At 33.5% G+C, this 17,669-nt stretch overlaps 1 protein-coding gene across 3 annotated transcripts in view; it reads right to left on the bottom strand.

The window, feature by feature from the left end:
• The window catches only part of Stk3 (serine/threonine kinase 3), a 284,170-nt gene that overhangs the window by 195,690 nt on the left and 70,811 nt on the right, over positions 1 to 17,669 (bottom strand). For all 3 annotated transcript variants that reach the window (XM_026384024.2, XM_077800961.1, XM_026384033.2), the window contains exons 5-6: positions 8,875 to 9,039; positions 8,084 to 8,251 (exon numbers count right to left, since the gene is read on the bottom strand). In XM_026384024.2, coding sequence (XP_026239809.1) covers positions 8,084 to 8,251; positions 8,875 to 9,039 — 333 coding nt within the window. The remainder of the gene's footprint in view (positions 1 to 8,083; positions 8,252 to 8,874; positions 9,040 to 17,669) is intronic.

The following is a 17,669-nucleotide window of genomic DNA, read 5'->3' as shown; positions in this document are numbered from 1 at the left end:
ATACATTTATGTGAAAGATGACTTTCAAAAGTATTATTGGTATTGCCAAAGAATGCATTAAAAATTATTTTTAAATCCAAAGAATTTTAAATGCTGTTCAAAACTATTAAATATTTACATAACTTCTTCAGAATACATCTACTGCATAAAGTACACATACACGATTAAATACAAGTAAACTCTAATTGGTAGACAAGCAAGTGATTTACATATAAATAGAGTGAAAACTATTCTGATTCAAAGACCTCTCAATGTACTGATTACAAAGAAATAAATACAAAGAAACTTAACTATTAAAGTTGGGGTACAGAAAATGACAGAGGAAACAACTAAAAGAATAAAGAAATGCAAAGGGGCTCTGGAGATGTTGTGACTCACTGGTAGAGCACTTGCCTACCATGCACAGTACTGGGTTGGATCCCTAGTATTGCCCCCCAAAAATCTTAACATCAGAAGTCATCCAGAAAATAGAGAAATGCAAATGAAATTCACAATAAGATACCACCTTTTACACTCATTACAACTATAATCAAAGACAAAAACAGAAAATATAAATGTTAGCAAGGATGTGGAAAAATTAAAATACTTGTTCATTGTTGGTGGGAATGTAAAATGGTACAGTTGCTGTGGAAAACAGTATGGAGGTTCCTCAAAAAATTGAACAAAGATTTACCAAATAATGCTGCATCTTCACCTAGGAACACAGCCAAAAGAACTAATAGGAGGGTCTTGAAGAGATGACTGTATACTCGTGTTCATGGTAGCATTATTACAATACACAAAAGATGGAAGAAAACTAAGTATCTATCAGCAGATGAATGAAATATACACACACACACACACACACACACACACACTGAAATTTTATTTAGCCTATTTATAAAGAAGGAAATTCTGATACACACTACAATGTGGATGAACCATGAAATCATTAGGCTAAGATTTTAAGAAAGCTATACACAAAAGGACAAATATTGTATGATTCTACTCAAATCAGGTACTTAGAATAGTCAAATTCATCAAGACAGAAAATAGAATAGTGACTACCAGGTTTGGGGGCAAGAGGATATGGAAAATTATTGATTAATGGGTATAGTTTCAGTTTAGGATAATGAAAAAATTTCCAAAAATTAACATTGATGATGATTATAAAACAGTGTAAATGCACTTAAAACCAATGAACTACATACTTTAAAATGATTACAACAGTAAATTTCATGTAATATGTGAGTCATTCATTCTTTAGTCAATTACTATTATTAATCTTAAATTCCATACACACACACAAAAAAAAAACTAATCTGAAAGAGAACAGATTATAGAGAGTTTAGCTGGTTGAACAGGGGCCTCAATAAGATATTTCCTTGTCTTAATCCCCACAGCCTATAAATGTAACCTTTTTTGGAAAAAAAAATGGTCTTTGAAGAAAGATTATTTGAGTGGGTCCTAAAGTTCATTGATAAATGTCCTAACAAGAGAAAGGCAAGGAGAAATTTATGACAAAGGAAAAGACACAGACACTTGGAGGAGAATGTATGTGAAAATACAGTCAGACTGGAAGTAATGTAACTACAACATAAGGAAAACTAAGGACTGTAGGCAGCCACCAAAAGCTGGAATAGGCAAAGAATGGATCATCCCTTGGAGCTTCCAGAAGGAGTGTGACATAGCCAACACCTTGATTTCTGGCCCCCTAGTCTAAATTAAAATACTTATACTCTTCACCCTTGGGTAAAATGCTTGATGCCAGTTATCTACTGAGCCCTGAAGAGCCTCTGCTGGGAGACAGAAGGTATGTAAGTGTGCCAGATGCAGTACTACTCAATTTTCACTACTACCAAGGCCCCATCTTCCAGAACTTCTCAACCAAATTTCATTATTAATTGGGCAGGAAAAGAGACTATGAATTCTTTTATTTTTTTTCAGTGTTTTGTTTTATTATTTTAAAAAATATAAACTTGGTTTTCATACCATATATGTGGATACCAATTGTGTTCCGGCATTCTATGTATAGGATGCCAGGGTTAACTACTTTTTTGCTTTTTGTTTTTTAAAGAAACCATGTTGGACTAGGAGTATATTTGGTTGTGAAAAAAGTAGTGCCATATGATTAGCAATGGGGAAAAGACATAGTATTTTTATTATGCACTGAAAAGAGCAAACCCCACTGCCATCAATGTCTGTTTTCACCCTGCATGTATTAGAGTATTTATTTCACCTATTAAATTGCTGCTTTTCAAAAAAAAAATGGTGCAGGGGTGGACTTTAGCAAATAAAATCCTTTGGGTTGAATGCTCAGCACCAAAAATTTAAAAAGTTGATGGGGAAGGGGAGATAAGTTGAAAAACATAGCAAAGCTAAGGAGAAAACATTCTTTCATTTTATTTATATATATATATATATATATATATATATATATATATATATGTATGTATACATGTATATATACATATACATATATATATAATTATTTTCAAAAACATCCATTATCAAAAATAACTTCTCCATGTTTGAAAACATCTACAGGATTATTTCTTTAAAAGTAGGTGGTGTAAGGACACAAGGAGAGGAAGGCTTTTTTCCTTCAGTCTAAAATAATTCCTAATTTACCCTCAAAACAGATTATCATGCTTTATGCACACTGAATGTCCAGAAAATTGCCATCCTTTAAGTGCCTACAATTGTTTCAAGTCATTTTTGACATAAATCTTTCTAAAATACACACATATTTGTATATCTTTATAAAAAGGGTAATAAACTTTCTGCATTATATTATTTAAAAGGAAATTTCTAAAGTTTGATTTTTTTTTCTTTGCTTTCACTTAATTCAAGAAACCATCAGACATTTTTGCTACTGTTTTCAGTCCAACTCTGTTCTTTCCTTGCCCTTTTCATTATGCTGAGCAATGGGAAAACAAACATGAAAGACAGTACAGTGAAACAAAATCAAAACTGTGTTTAAAAACAATCAATTTGGTTTTAGTACTATCTAAGGAACAAAGTATGTGAATTTGGCAGAAGAGTATAGTTAATAGATATTTAAGAAAATGAAACTATTTCTCTCTTTTAAAAAATTTAAAAAGAGTCATATTAAAATTAACAAATTTAGTTAATCCCTTGCTATCAAATAATCTAGTATTTTTAATAGCCCTTTTTATTAAGAAATTCCTCCTTGAATATCTATACTCCAAATACCTCTTATTCTGTCTCAGGAATGATAAAGTATCTGATAAGCCAAAGTGCATAAACAAATGACCTCAACCTTAACACCATCAAAGGACCAATTCTCAATTAACTGCAAATTTCCAACTTTAATCACTTTCATTCCCTAATGAATGCCATCTTTGAGTTCTTCATATTTCTCAGGTGATGACACTACAAATATATGTTCTACAAAAAGCTTAATCAGTGAAAAATACAATATTAATCTATGGCTACTTAAGCAGGAGCAACTCTGTTCTAAATTAAGCAAGCTCATCCTACACTTTTTTCCCCTTTTTAGCTGGCCTAGGCAAGAACATGTTTCAGGCAAGGCTGGAGGCTGAGCATAGTAAAAGGATGATGCATCTAAGAAAATAACTGAGAAATCAAATCCCAGATCACTAAATTCAGAAGTCAGCACTACTGTTCTGAAGTGTTCCTAATATATGCGTCTAGTTATAGGCACGGTGGAAAGGGATAGAACATTAAGAGAATAATCTGCTATCTTTCTGTTAATCATATCTTCATCCCTTTGTGACAACTTTGTAGATTACTCTCATTAATCTGTATCACTACCCACAAGTGGATGAGAAAAAAAACATTTTAAAAAATGAAATGTTTCCTTACTTCCTAGAAAATTTAGAAGAATCACATTTTAAGTGAATAATTATGAGATTATATGGTTTGGGCATCTCTTATTTTTCTAGCCACAAGAGGTTATTTTTTGTTATCTAGGCAAGAACATCGACTGGCCTGAGCTCACATCTCAGTGCTGCTATTAACGGGCTATATCATCTTAACAAATAATGCAATTCATTAAATATCCATTTCATTTTATCTACCAATTAAATGGAGATTATAATACTTCTTTCACAAAGCTGATATAGTAAAAAAAATTAGTTACAATAGGAAAGTTTCCATATTTCACTCACTAATCACATTTTCATATTCTACCAGTTTCTCATACCTTAACTATCCCTTTATCTGCTCTCTAACTCACTGAAAAGATTTGAGATTCTGATTTAATCAGTTTAGAATCCTCTTCTAGCTCCTTGGTTTCTCCATTTCTTTCTATTCTCCTCTCTCCAGAATGTACCCCACTGATACCTAAACTACTCAATAGTATCCTTAAATCCTCCACAGTCTCATCCTTCCAAGAAAAGCATTCATTAAAACCTAAATCTGGATATCAAGACCAAGATGTAGTGCACTCCACAGTTGAGTGCTATTTAGAAGGCCAAGAAACTAAGATTGTTACCAATATAATTTCTCAATGTCAAATTTTAGCTGGGCCTTCAACAATCCTTTTTTTCCCTCTCTTAGCTCCTTCTTTTATGGGCCAAGGGTATTCCCAAACTACTGCAAACCTTGATGAAACTGCAAAGATTATTAATCTCATTAAATTTCCACCCTAGAATACATCTTTTTTAATATATTTGTGACAAAATAAAAAATATGTATGAAGGACTTCCCTGAATATCAAAAAAACAATAATTATCCCCAAAGAAAGCATTTTGTGTAGCTCAGTGGTAGAGCATTTGCATAGTATGTGTGAAGACTTGAGTTTAATTCCCAGCACTGCCAAAACAAGTTGTTAAACCATTAGAGAAGTCACAAAATAAAGAGTAAGGGGGGGGGAGCACTTTGTGACTAAATTGCAAAATAATTAAGGTACAACTCTTTTTTCAAGGAACACCATTTTTGCTTGAAAGAATAACTGACAGAACACCCTACGATTACTAAGACTTGAGTATGTGACAGACATTTTCTCAAAAATGTACCAAGTAAGTCTGTCCTTTCAAGGAAAACAACAAAGAGTACTTGTTGTCTGACAAAATTTGAGCTTTCAGGGGCTGGGATTGTGGTTCACCAGTACAGCACTGTCCTTAGCATGTATGAGGCACTGGGTTTGATCGTGAGCATCACATAAAAAAATAAATAAATGAAATAGAGATATTGTGTCCATCTACAACTTTAAAAAATTATCAATATGATATATACATGAAATTCAAGCTTTTAAGTGATGACTCAAATTTTGAAAAAATCTGATCTTAACAGCTTCCCAAAACTAGTAGTTTAATACTCTAAATGGTGAAATAGCTCACGGACATAAGAAAAGTTAAATAATGACAGTATCATTTGAACAGCAACTTAAAAACTTAAAACTGTACTGTGTTTGGAAGTGCACAAGGCAACCCTTGATAAACTGTACAAAGAACTACGGAGACAAGAAAGACCTATATACAAATTATGAGAAAAAAGAGAAGTCTACTTGGGTGGTAGCTGTCAAGGAAGGCTCTATATAAACAAAATCTTGAGTTGGAACTTGAAAAATTGGTAGGATTTAGATTGATTTTTTTTAAAAAGTGAGCAAGGCATCCTAGAAAGTTTACAACATATACAGCTTATGTGTATTTGTTTAAAGAAAAATACCATCTTCAGTTATAATTTTACTATTTCATAGGTATGAATTCAAACTCTCAAGTGATAATTTAAGACCCTTGAATCAGGAGCCACATATTTCAATTCTTTGTTATCAGCCAGACTAGCACAGGTCAAATTTAATATGATGAAATATTTGTATGAAAAATTAAGATTTACAAAGGAAGGGGCAGAACAGCAGTCTACATTAATTGTAGTTCCCAGCTCTGGAACTTGACCTTGGAATAATTTAGTAAACCCTACTGCTTTAACGTCAGATACATCTCATTTGAGGATCACCCTACAGATATCTTAGCTGAAAGTACTATACAAATAAATAATAATTAGAGAAGAAAGGAGAATTTGTGTCCCTATTTCTATGCTGACCTTGCTATGTATTATGTTACTTTCAAATAAAGAATTTATTTTTTGTTTTAGCAAAAGGAGTTGATATATACAGGGAATATGTATACAACAGTATTACTCAAAAAATTATTTCTGTAAAATGTCTCAGTATAATATATTTATCTTATTAAAATTTAATGAATAACATTATAATGTCAGGCATAATTCAAATTTATTCCTCTTCAGATATTCTAAAATGTTGCATTCTTTTTCATTCCTTCTGTTGATTTCACACATTTCTCCAGTCACCATATCATCTTCTACAAACACATACACAAAAACATACATACATTCCTCCCATTTCATTCCTATATCCTTCTTGTAGTAACTACAGCCACTAGAGGGCAATAAATTTGCAAAGATAAATGTACTTATCTATAAGAATTGAAATTCACATAATAATAAATCTAGGGGGAAATGTCATTAGGAACCATTTTCAAGCACAGGAAATCAGATTTGAATAAGCAAGGCATATCCTCCAAAAAGAATCCATAGGAGAATATAAAAGTGCTCAAAAAAGAAATTCTATTTTCTCAAAAAGGACTAGCTAAAGAAACAGAGAACTGAGGGTTGGCTGTAGGACATTATGTTAAGGAGGAAAGATGTGAGGGTATGGGGTTAATATAGCTTAGCTACTTTGGAGGAGAACTCTAATGAAGGAGGTTATTAGCACGAAAATAGACAGGAGGTATTTTAGGGTAGTTAAATACGTGGGAGGACAATAAGAAGCATAGAAACAAATACCTATTTGCATTTTAGTAAATTACACGTAGTAGAAATAGTAACACTTGGGAGGTTGAGAGAGGAAGAGAAGGAGGAAAAAAAAAACAAATTCTGAATGTTTTCTCTGATATAAGGAGGGTGACTCAAAATAGGGTAGGGAGGGAGAACATGGGAGGAAGATTACCTCTAGATAGGGAATAGGGGTGTAAGGGAAAGGAAGGGAGAAGGGAAATAGCATGAATGGTGGAAGGAGACCCTCATCATTATACAAAATATATGTATGAAGATGTGAATTTGGTGTCAACATACCTTATATACAAACAGAGATATGATAAATTGTAGTATAAAGGTGTATTAAGAATTGTAATGCAAAAAAATGAGAGAGCTCATGTATAATGGCATAATTTGGTGTGAACAAACTCTATATACAGAGTTACAAAAAATTGTGCTGTGAATGGATAATTATGATTGTAATGCATTCCACTATTGTCATGTATGTAAGAAATAAAATAAAATAAATTTTAAAAAAGAGTAGAAATAAATTGAAGGAGCTCAGGAAGTTCAGAGATTCTCTGTGGTTAAGGCTTTGTACAAGGCATGTTTATATGAAATATGCTACATTGTCATTAACTTGTTGATTTTTCATCAATTTTCTTTTTTTATTTATTTATGGTCTCAAATTTTCTTACCACATAAGTATAATGAAACTCTCATTAAGTGAAAATTATGTCTTATGAAAATTTTAGTGATTATACCTTTTAAATACATACATATATAAAATTTCAGAGTAGTTTACAGATGTGTACGGGTATAATGTTTTGTGTAGGTGATACATTCTAGTTTTTATCCAGGTTTACCTTAATAAAAAGTTTTAGTCATATTTTATATGACTATATATATTTTTCACAGTAAAAAAATAATAAAATTTTTTTAAAAAATACAAATTTTTTAAAACTTAAAAAAAGAGTGTAGGAGAGTCAGGCATGGTGGCTCAAGCCTATAATCTCAGCAACCAGCAAGGCTGAGGCAGGAGGATCACAAGTTCAAAGCCAGCCTCAGCAATTTAGCGAGGCCCTAAGCAACTTAGTGAGACTGCCTCAAAATAAAAAATAGAACTATGGCTGGGGATGTGGCTCTGGGGTTCAATCCCTGCCACCGGGGAAAAAAGAATACAAGGAGAAGAGAATTAACAGTCACTAATCTTTGACAGATAATTTTACTACTTTTTGCGCAGAATCTAAATTCAAATGAACTTATTTATTTAATATTTACTATTCTGTGTATGCACTGCAAAACTGAAACACAAGGTTGATAACAAACTATAATTTCTTACCCTCATTGGATGTATATCAGCATAAGGTGGTTTCCCTTCAGCCATTTCTATAGAAGTGATGCCAAGTGACCAGATGTCAGCCACACAGTTATATCCTATTTCTTGAATTACCTCAGGAGCCATCCAAAATGGAGTTCCTATCACAGTATTGCGTTTTGCCATTGTATCCTGCAAAAACATTACATAAATATGAATACTACTACAAAACACAAAGGAAATCTGTATGCAACATTTTTTAATATCTTTTTTTTAATATGGTGCTGAGGATCGAATCCAGTGCCTCCACGCATGCTAGGTAAGCGCTCTACCACTGAGCCAAGACCCCAGCCCACACAACATGTTCTTTAAAATACTTATGCTAAAACATCAAATTCTATTCTCAAATTCTACAGGGAGTGGACTGTTTTCCTAAATCCTCAACTAGCTGTAGTATGATATATTAGGAATTTTAGAAATAACCAAGAGTCTACAAGTAACTATCTCCACTTCATTAAAGGCAGTCAATGAAAATAGTACTATGACAGTAAAAACTATAAAAACCAATGTACCAAGGGAAATGATGTAGCTTCCCTGTTACAACACTTAAATATTCTGATGATTACAAGATGTATTTTCATATTCACTGTCCCTTAAATTATAAACTTACAATTTGGCTCAGTTATGGCTCCTCCACAAGAACAATGAAGTTACATGTTTCTTTCCAGACCCCCCAAAAAGTTATCAAAGTTTAGTTACAATCAAGCCTCACCAAATGAGCAAAAGTGTTTCCAAAATTATTAAAGTCAACTTACTGTTAACTGACCAGCCACTCCAAAATCTGCCAATTTTGCATGTCCTTCTGTATTAAGGAGAATATTTCCAGCCTTTATATCTCTGTGTATTTTTCTCATAAAGTGCAAATATTCTAATCCTTTCAATGTAGATTTTAGAATGGTTGCAATTTCATCTTCTGTTAACTGGAAAGAAATATTTTTTGAACTATATTAAAATGCCATTTTAGATAAATTCTTACCAGAGAGCACAAGTACAAGTACTTCTTCCTAATGGCCATTAAACCTCTACTAAAAGGCTAAAGAGAAAATAATCAAGAACCCATTCCCATATACACACAAACATCTGTCATTCTTCTCATAACACTTTCCTGATGAAAGGATAATCAAATTTTTCTATAAAATTCCCAATGTTGAAAAAAAAACAAAAACAAAGAAATAAAATTACCAGTGTCATTCATAAAGCAAAAAACATGTCCCAAAAATCAGCATGACCATACAAAATCACTATTTCACATGTTGTCTAATACCTGGGTGGCAGGTACTACTATAGCTACCTGTCCTGAAAAAGCAAATTCAGACACTCTTCCCTGTGAGGCCTGCAATTCTTGAAGAAAATGAAGACCAACAGCTTTACACCAAGGAAAGGAAATAAGGGAACACAGTGAGACTTGCAAGTCTTCTGCATGATGCACTTAACCAATGTCACCCTTCCTGCTTCCAGCCAGGTCACCCCTAATCCACCCAAATCCTGATTTCTGACCTAATACTGAAAGCTCAAAAGTGAAACTGAGAAAGATTAGGAAACTGGAAATAAATGTGAAGGCTTCAAGAGAAAAGAAACATGAGAGAAGGTCAAGCAAGAAGTGAAGGGAAAAGAAACATTCTGGACTGTTATAGTAGCGGAGCCACTACTCTTTGTACCAAGAATTGCTAAGAGTTCTGCATACACTGTCTCATTTATCCTTACCACAATCCTCTAAAGTAGTAAGATATTACAAAATGATAATAAATATCTGGTCTTCTTTCCAGGTTCCTGTCATAGGAGTTTCTAAACACACCTTGGAATTTGCTGAATGATGGGGATAAAAGCACTACTTTTTATTATTCATAATATGCTCCTTTCAACCTCACAGAGTTTATTCTAATGAAATGGCTCTTCAGGGCCCCCACATAACTTCAGATGAGAGACAGCTGCCAAAGAAAACCACCTTGTGATTAGAGAGTTGGAAATTTCAGCCCCATCCCCTGACTTATGAGTGTCACCAATGTCCAATGACTTACTCAATTATGACCATGTAATGAAACAACCATAAAAACCCCAAAAGACAAGGACTGTTCTCGTGCAACTTATATTCTGTGTACATAGGAAGGGATAATTTGATAGAAATAAAAAGATTAAAACAAGAAAAAGTCAATGATAATTGCTCAGAGGGTAATGAAATTTCTGAGAATTAAGTAAAAATAACTACGGAACTGCTTTAGATCAAATATCCAAGAAAACCTGAATTTTTGTTTGTGGTAGGTTTTTGTTTTTGTTTTTGTTTGGGGGGGGGCACTGTTTTTTAATGGGTAGGGGCAGGGTGCTAGGGATCCAACCCAGTGCCTCACATATGCTCTACCACTGAGCTACACTCCTAGGAAAGCATTTTTACTGAGGTCTAAATAATATGAAGGAGTCAACCATGTAAATGGCTATCCAGGAACACAACATTCTACACTAAAAGCAAGAGGCAGGAGTAAAAATACCTTGACTCAACTTCTCAAAACTTTCAAAAATACTGAGGAGGAAGGAACACTTCTAAAACTCCTATTATCCCAATAACAAAGCTACTACAAAAAAACTACCACCATATTCTTTTTTCTTAATTTTTTTTAGTTGCCAATGGACCTTTATTTTATTTATTGATATGTGGTGCTGAGGATCGAACCCAGTGCCTCTACCATTGAGCCACAACCCCAGCCCCCACCATATTCTTTATGAACATTGATGCAAAAATCTTCAACAAAAAACTGGCAATTGCAATTCAGTAGGAAAGTAAAGGATTATACACCAGGACCAAATGAAATATATTCATACAATATAAGGATGGTGCAATACACAAAATTTAAACAATGTAGTGCATCGTCTTACTAGAACAAAAGAAGCCACAAGATCATCTCAACTGATACCAGAAAAATCATTTGATAAATTTAATGTTCTTTCAGAATAAAAACACAAAACTGGAAATAGAAAAAAACTGCATTATCTCAACATAATAAAAGTCATATACAAAATTCCTACAGTGAACAAAAGACTCAATGGTGAAAGACTGAAAGCTTTTCTTCTAAGATCAGAACCAAGGCAAGGATGCCTGCTTTCACGATATCTATTGAACACAGTACTAGATAAAGTTCTAGCCAGAGTGATTCGGCAAGAAAAAGAGACAAACAAGCACCAAGTCCTCTAAGGTTTTTACCAGCCAATGGATAAGGAGTGTGGATTTTTTGAAAATTCTGGTACTTCCAAGAACTTTTTTTTTTATATTTTTTTAGTTATAGTTGGGCACAATACCTTTATTTTATTTGTTTATTTTTATGTGGTGTTGAGGATTGAACCCAGAACCTTGTATGTGCTAGGTGAGCACTATACCACTGAGCCACAACCCCAGCCTTTCCAGGAACTTTTTTTTAACCCTAACACAAACTCTGTCTCAAATAAGATGGTGTGACTTGTCGATCCACAGAAAGCAAGCACTATGCTCTAAAGCCTGACTATGAATACAGTAGCCACTAACTATATATGGTTTCTAAAAATTTAAATACGACATAAAGGTAAAACATACACAAAAGATCAAATCTTTTTTTTAATATTTATTTTTTTAGTTCTTGGCGGACACAACATCTTTGTATGTGGTGCTGAGGATCGAACCTGGGCCGCACGCATGCCAGGCGAGCACGCCACCGCTTGAGCCACATCCCCAGCCCAAGATCAAATCTTAATACAAAAAATAGAATGTAAGATATCTTACTAATAATTTGTGATTCCCTTTTAAGTGTGTTATATATTAGTGTTCTAATGTAGTAATTAGTGTTGACTTTATATTATATTATGAAATATTAGTGTTTAATGCATTTAAATTATACTATTTCATATTACATCATATTGATATCATACATTAATACATACCACACATTAGTAAGATTAATTTTACAAGTGTCTTTTTCCTTTTAAATGTGACTACTAGAAATTTTAAATTACATGTGACTTATGTTTCTACTGGATAGCACTGTACTGAAGGACCCACAAGAACAAGGAACTTTGTTTTGTTCACAGATGAACATGACCATGCCTGACATAGAGTCAGTATTCAATAAATAGTAAAAGAGTGGATACAGACTTATTGATGCAAAAAGCAGGTATCCTCCTGATGTAGGACAGGAGAAGTTTGAAGAAAAAAAAAGGTAAAAAGAAGACATGAAGGACAAGGAAATATAATTTTAATATGGAATTCTAATACATTGTCAGGTCAGTCACTCTCCCAAGCCAGTCACTCCCAATTTTCCAGGAAATCGGTAAATCTACCTTGTGCACTGTTTGTGAGTCCATCAATAAACCAATAAAGCTAAGAGAGATATGATCTTTTTAGAAACTATAACTTAAGGGACTTTCCAGCACTATCTCTTGATCACTATCCACATATGCCTAAAGATCCAGAGAATGACCAGAGCACAATAAACCATTCTGTAATTACCAGACTGATGTCATCCCTACAAAGCAACCCATACTCACCCTTCACCAAGTTTCAAGAGGAGCCAGGAACCCCCAAACAGTCTCCACTCTCGAGATGACTGGCATTCTTCCTTGAATGTATATTCATTGCTCTGCTAAATAAATTTCTGTGCCTCTACTAATTTATGCTGAAATTCTTTTCTATCATATATGTCAAGTTCCCCATTTTTCTGAGAACCTTAGGACGCTCTTCCTGGGATAGCTCTTCTCAGATTACAATCTGATGTTCCTAGTCTTTTTTTGTTTTGTTTTGTTTTTTCTGTGTTTGGTGCATAATAGTTGCACATAATGATGGGATTTGTTATTACATATTCTTATGAGTGATGTTCTCAATCTTGCTAAATTAGTCATTAGCAACCAAGGTCTGTGATTTGCAGGCAGGAATTTATTTAGGGTCTCACACTGTACCACTACAGAAGGTGTGCAAGATAGTGGTGCTACAGTATAGTTTGTGTCTGGGTTTCCATCTCTCTCCCCACCCTCAACTGCCTGCCTGAAGATTAGAGTGCAGGATGTTGCAAAAGCAGTATCAGTCCATAAAACTGTGCCTTGTTTAATTACTTCAGTGATGATCTTTTTTGGTTGCCTAGACTTCAATTTTTATCTTCCTAACAGTACAGAATTTCCAATTAATGTTACTAATCCTCCATTAACTTTCTGATTTGTCATCTCTGCCCCTATAATTCTTATTTTGGAGCTGCACTAGAGAAAGTTCAGTATTAAATAGATCTAGTGCACAACAGAATCTCAAGATCTGTCTGATTTCAATGCTATAAAGTGCCTGGTTTAAAAAAAAAAAAATCACATACTAAAAAAAGATTTGCCAGAGATCTTATACTGATTCATGAACTGTCTGACTTTGCTAGATGATTTAAAAGGTTCATTCTAATTCTATGATTCTATAAGATATGAACAAAAGATTTTCATGTGAAAATAGTCTATTTTTAATAACCAAATAAATTCAGACTCTTTTGGACATCAATCTTTTTGTTCATTCAACAAATATCTATTTGCCTGGGCTCTACTGTACAAATACTGTTGAAAATGCTGGGTATACAGTGATGAAGGGAACCGATAGTTCCAGTCCTCATGAAGCTTATAAGAACACCAGAGGGCCTGGCCTAAATATAGCTACAAACTGTTAAAGGTGGAAGAAGGCAGACCTGAAGCAAATTTCACTATGCTTTTCTCCTATTAGTAATAAATCCTTTCTCCTGCTTCAGGGAGTCACTGTCCTCTTACTCACTTCACATCCTCCTCCAATCAAAAATGACAGAATAAGCCATCCTTCACATTAGTATATAAATAATAAAAATTATTTGTGGTACACTATCATTTTAACAACCCATCTGAGAATGTGGCTTAGTGGTAGAGCACTTGACTAGATGTACAAGGCCCTAGGTTCAATCCCCAGCACAGAGAAGGGGGAAAAAAAATTTTTTTTTAATGTTAAGGCTCAAAAGATGTATCTTTACACAAAATTTTTGGCTTCAATTCTGGAAAGTTTTTCTCAATAAACTCATTTTAAACAATAAATAAATAAGTGAATATTTTCTATAACATGGAAGCATATGTTCTCTTAAATTTTTATTTTACAGTATAGATTTAAAAATTATAGGAGGCCATTATTTTGGACTGAGCTCCTGCACTAGACCTCAACACACCATACTAAAATTTAAAATAGAGTCACTCATAATAAAGTTCTAAGATATCAAACTGATACCAAAATCATTACCTGACATTCTTAAAAACCAGGAAAATGACAGCAGTCAAGTTTCCTAAATACACTAATTTCAAATAACATGATAATGAAGATCCCTCTGCTTTAATCCTTACAAAAAAAGTAATCTGATTATTAACCAGTTATTTCTCTATTATTCTGTTTCCCTCTTCCTGCTTTATAAGGAAAGACATTTTTTTCCAGTACTGAGGACTGAAGCCAGGGTCTCACACATGCTAAGCAAGCACTGTACTACTGAGCTACATCCCCAGCTCTTTTCATTTTATTTTGAGACAGCATCTTACTAAATTGTCCAGGCTGGCCTGAAATTTGTGATCCTCCTGCTCAGCCTCTTGAGCACTTGAGATTACATGTGTGGGCCACCATGCTCAGCTACAAGGAGAGTAACTTTGAAAAACTCAACCTGCTTTTTGGTTTTTGTTTCTACTTTTTCCATCCTTTCTTTCTTTATAAAACCAACCTCCTCTGTTTTGCTCATTGGAATATTGATTCTATTTTATAGAATGAAGTATTGCCTGATTCTAGAATTCCAAATAAAGCCAATTTAGATCTTTACTAAATTGGTTATAATTTTGTCTTGCTAGGCAAGTGCTCCACCACTGAACTCTATCATATCCCTAGCCCCTTTTTTTATTTTGAGACAGAGTCTTGCTAAGTTGTCTAGACTGGCCACGGACTTGTGATCCTCCTACCACAGCCTCACAAGTTAGCTGTGGTAATTCTGTCTTTAGACAACAGTTTATAACAATTATTTTAGGTGATTTCACAGCTACTCAAATATGCAAGCAGAAATATTTATTATCACCCTTTTTATAGATGAGGAAACAAATTCAGAGAAATTATACAGTCTGCCAAATGTCACACAAACACTAAGTGGCAAAGCCCACAAGACTTCTGCAGTCATACCCCTTTGTCTCAGTAGTCCTAGATGTTACCAACATGAAGTATGAACTGTCACAAAATTAAAATGAGATAGGGGATTTCAGGCTTGTTCCAAGGGTGATATCAAAATGTGTGACAATCAGAAAAACTAATGTCTAATCAGAATAGCTGCCAACCATATATTAATCAACCTGAACAGCATCCATGCACAAAACAACAACATCCATGCACAAAAACATCAACATCCATGCACAAAAAAGTAAACACTATCAACCTTGAATATCAGACAGTGCCTGCCCCACCTCAGAATTAAAATTCAAATTATTTAAAATGACATATCAGTCAACAAGACGGTATACCTGTTAATATATCCTTCAAATAAGCACACTCACCTGGCCTGAAAAGTAATCCCTAAGCACATTATGAATGTCTTTATGAGTACTGTATCAAAAACAGATGTTGTTAAATCCCACTGATACAAATGCATAGATTAATTACTCAAACATTTAAAGATATTTAAATAAAAATAGAAAATCAAAATAGGTTTCAAATCACAAGGCAGGAAAAATAGTTTCTAATAAAAAAGTAAACAAAGGATTATGGGAATTTATTAGCTTTGTCTACATAAAAAAATAAGTTCAGAGAAATAATCACAGCAAACACAGTAAGATATTTAAGTGTAGAGAATTATTTAGATTGTAAAGAGCTTGCATCCTTCAGAAAAACAATCATGTCCCAATAAATAAGCAGGCCAAAGAAATGAATATATGACTCACAAATCTATAAAGGAAATGGTTAACATATATGAAAAATAAACTTAACTATTATCAAAGAAAAGCAAATTAAACAATGGAGTATCAATTATATATTATCTCATATAGGTCACAATGTTAAGAATGTGGCAGACAAGAAGAGTACAAACTATGTGTAAAAGTGACCTAAGAATAAAGAAGTGATTTCTTAATTTAAAAAAACCTACAAAACATTTGCTCACTGAAAAAAAAAAAAAAAACACTTACCTAGTACTTATTCTATACTAAATGAGGGGGGAAAAAATCTTCAACCTAACCTTGAAGGGTTCCCATCTAGTAGGAATGACATAAACTCATTACAAAAAGCACTTTAAAACTGAAATGGAATCAGAAGGAATGGGCAATTACTTAGGGAAGGAAAGAAAAAGTGGCATTAAAATTAATAGGGCTGGGTGTGGTGGCACACTCCTGTAATCCCAGTGGCTTGGGAGGCTGAGGCAGGAGGATCACAAGTTCAAAGTCAGTCTCAGCAATTCAGTGAGGCCCTAAGCAACTTAGTGAGACCCTACCTTAAAATAAAAAGTAAAAGGAGCTGAGGATATAGTTAAGCACCCCTGGGTACAACCCCTGGTACCAAAAAAAAAAAAAAAAAGACTTTGGATAAGAAAAGTAATATACCAACCACAGAAAGAGAAGACTACAAATATAGAAACTCAATAATGAAGTGAAAATCAAAAATGTAAAAATCATAAAATGGTACTTAGAAACCAGTAAGGCCATTTTCTTCTTTTCATTAAGATGAGGGAAATGGTAGAAAGTAATGGGTGAAATTTCACCATTGTAGTACCAAAATGCAGATAAATCTAGAAAATTTAAAGTAATAAATTCTTACCTGGCCTATTAAAAATAAGGGAATTGAATGAACTTTAGTCAAGAACAATATCCATACCAAGATTTAAGCCAATCCTCAAGTACTGGATGACTAATGGAGAAGGAGAGTAGTGTGAGACAGAATATATATTTATTTAGAGAAAACTACATAGGAGGCCCTGATCTAGATGTTAATATTATGTTTATTTCATGCCTGTTAGACACATGTTGACCATTTTTAACCAAAAAATAAAGAAATTGACAGTCATTTTGCTAAATAGGTGGAGTTTTGTTTTCAAGTAATAACAAGCTTCTTTAACAAATTACATTTGCGTATAAACAGAGCCAATTACCAAAAGTAGCTAGATTTTTATTTGGAAACTATTTCTTCCCACTACTACATAAAACTTTAAAGTACTAAAATTCAAGTTATCAGTCAAATAGATCCATGCCCAACTATTTGAAAATATTCAGGTTTATACTGAAAACATTTGGGTGGGGGGGTGGACAGGAGAAAGGGTCTGCTTTCAATGGAAGGAGATAATGGAAGATTTGGGTTCTAAAATCCATTCTCAAGCCCCAGTCCTTTAATAATAAGTTAAGAATTAAATGAAAAAATTTATCACAGTACTTCATTTACAATTAGATTTTTCTCAATACATTATTGTTTAATTTCATTTCTGTCTCTATATAAATAGACAATTAAAATCGCTTGAATCACATTTTATAGTCTGTCTTATGAGAGGGAGAGAAAGAAAATTGTAGAGAGATTGTAAACCATGAATGAAATATTCAGCAA

This window comes from Urocitellus parryii, chromosome 7 (genome assembly GCF_045843805.1).
Source record: "Urocitellus parryii isolate mUroPar1 chromosome 7, mUroPar1.hap1, whole genome shotgun sequence".
Taxonomy (NCBI): domain Eukaryota; kingdom Metazoa; phylum Chordata; class Mammalia; order Rodentia; family Sciuridae; genus Urocitellus; species Urocitellus parryii.
The sequence above is the reverse complement of the archived record's forward strand: the minus strand, read 5'-3'. Positions and strand labels throughout refer to the sequence as shown.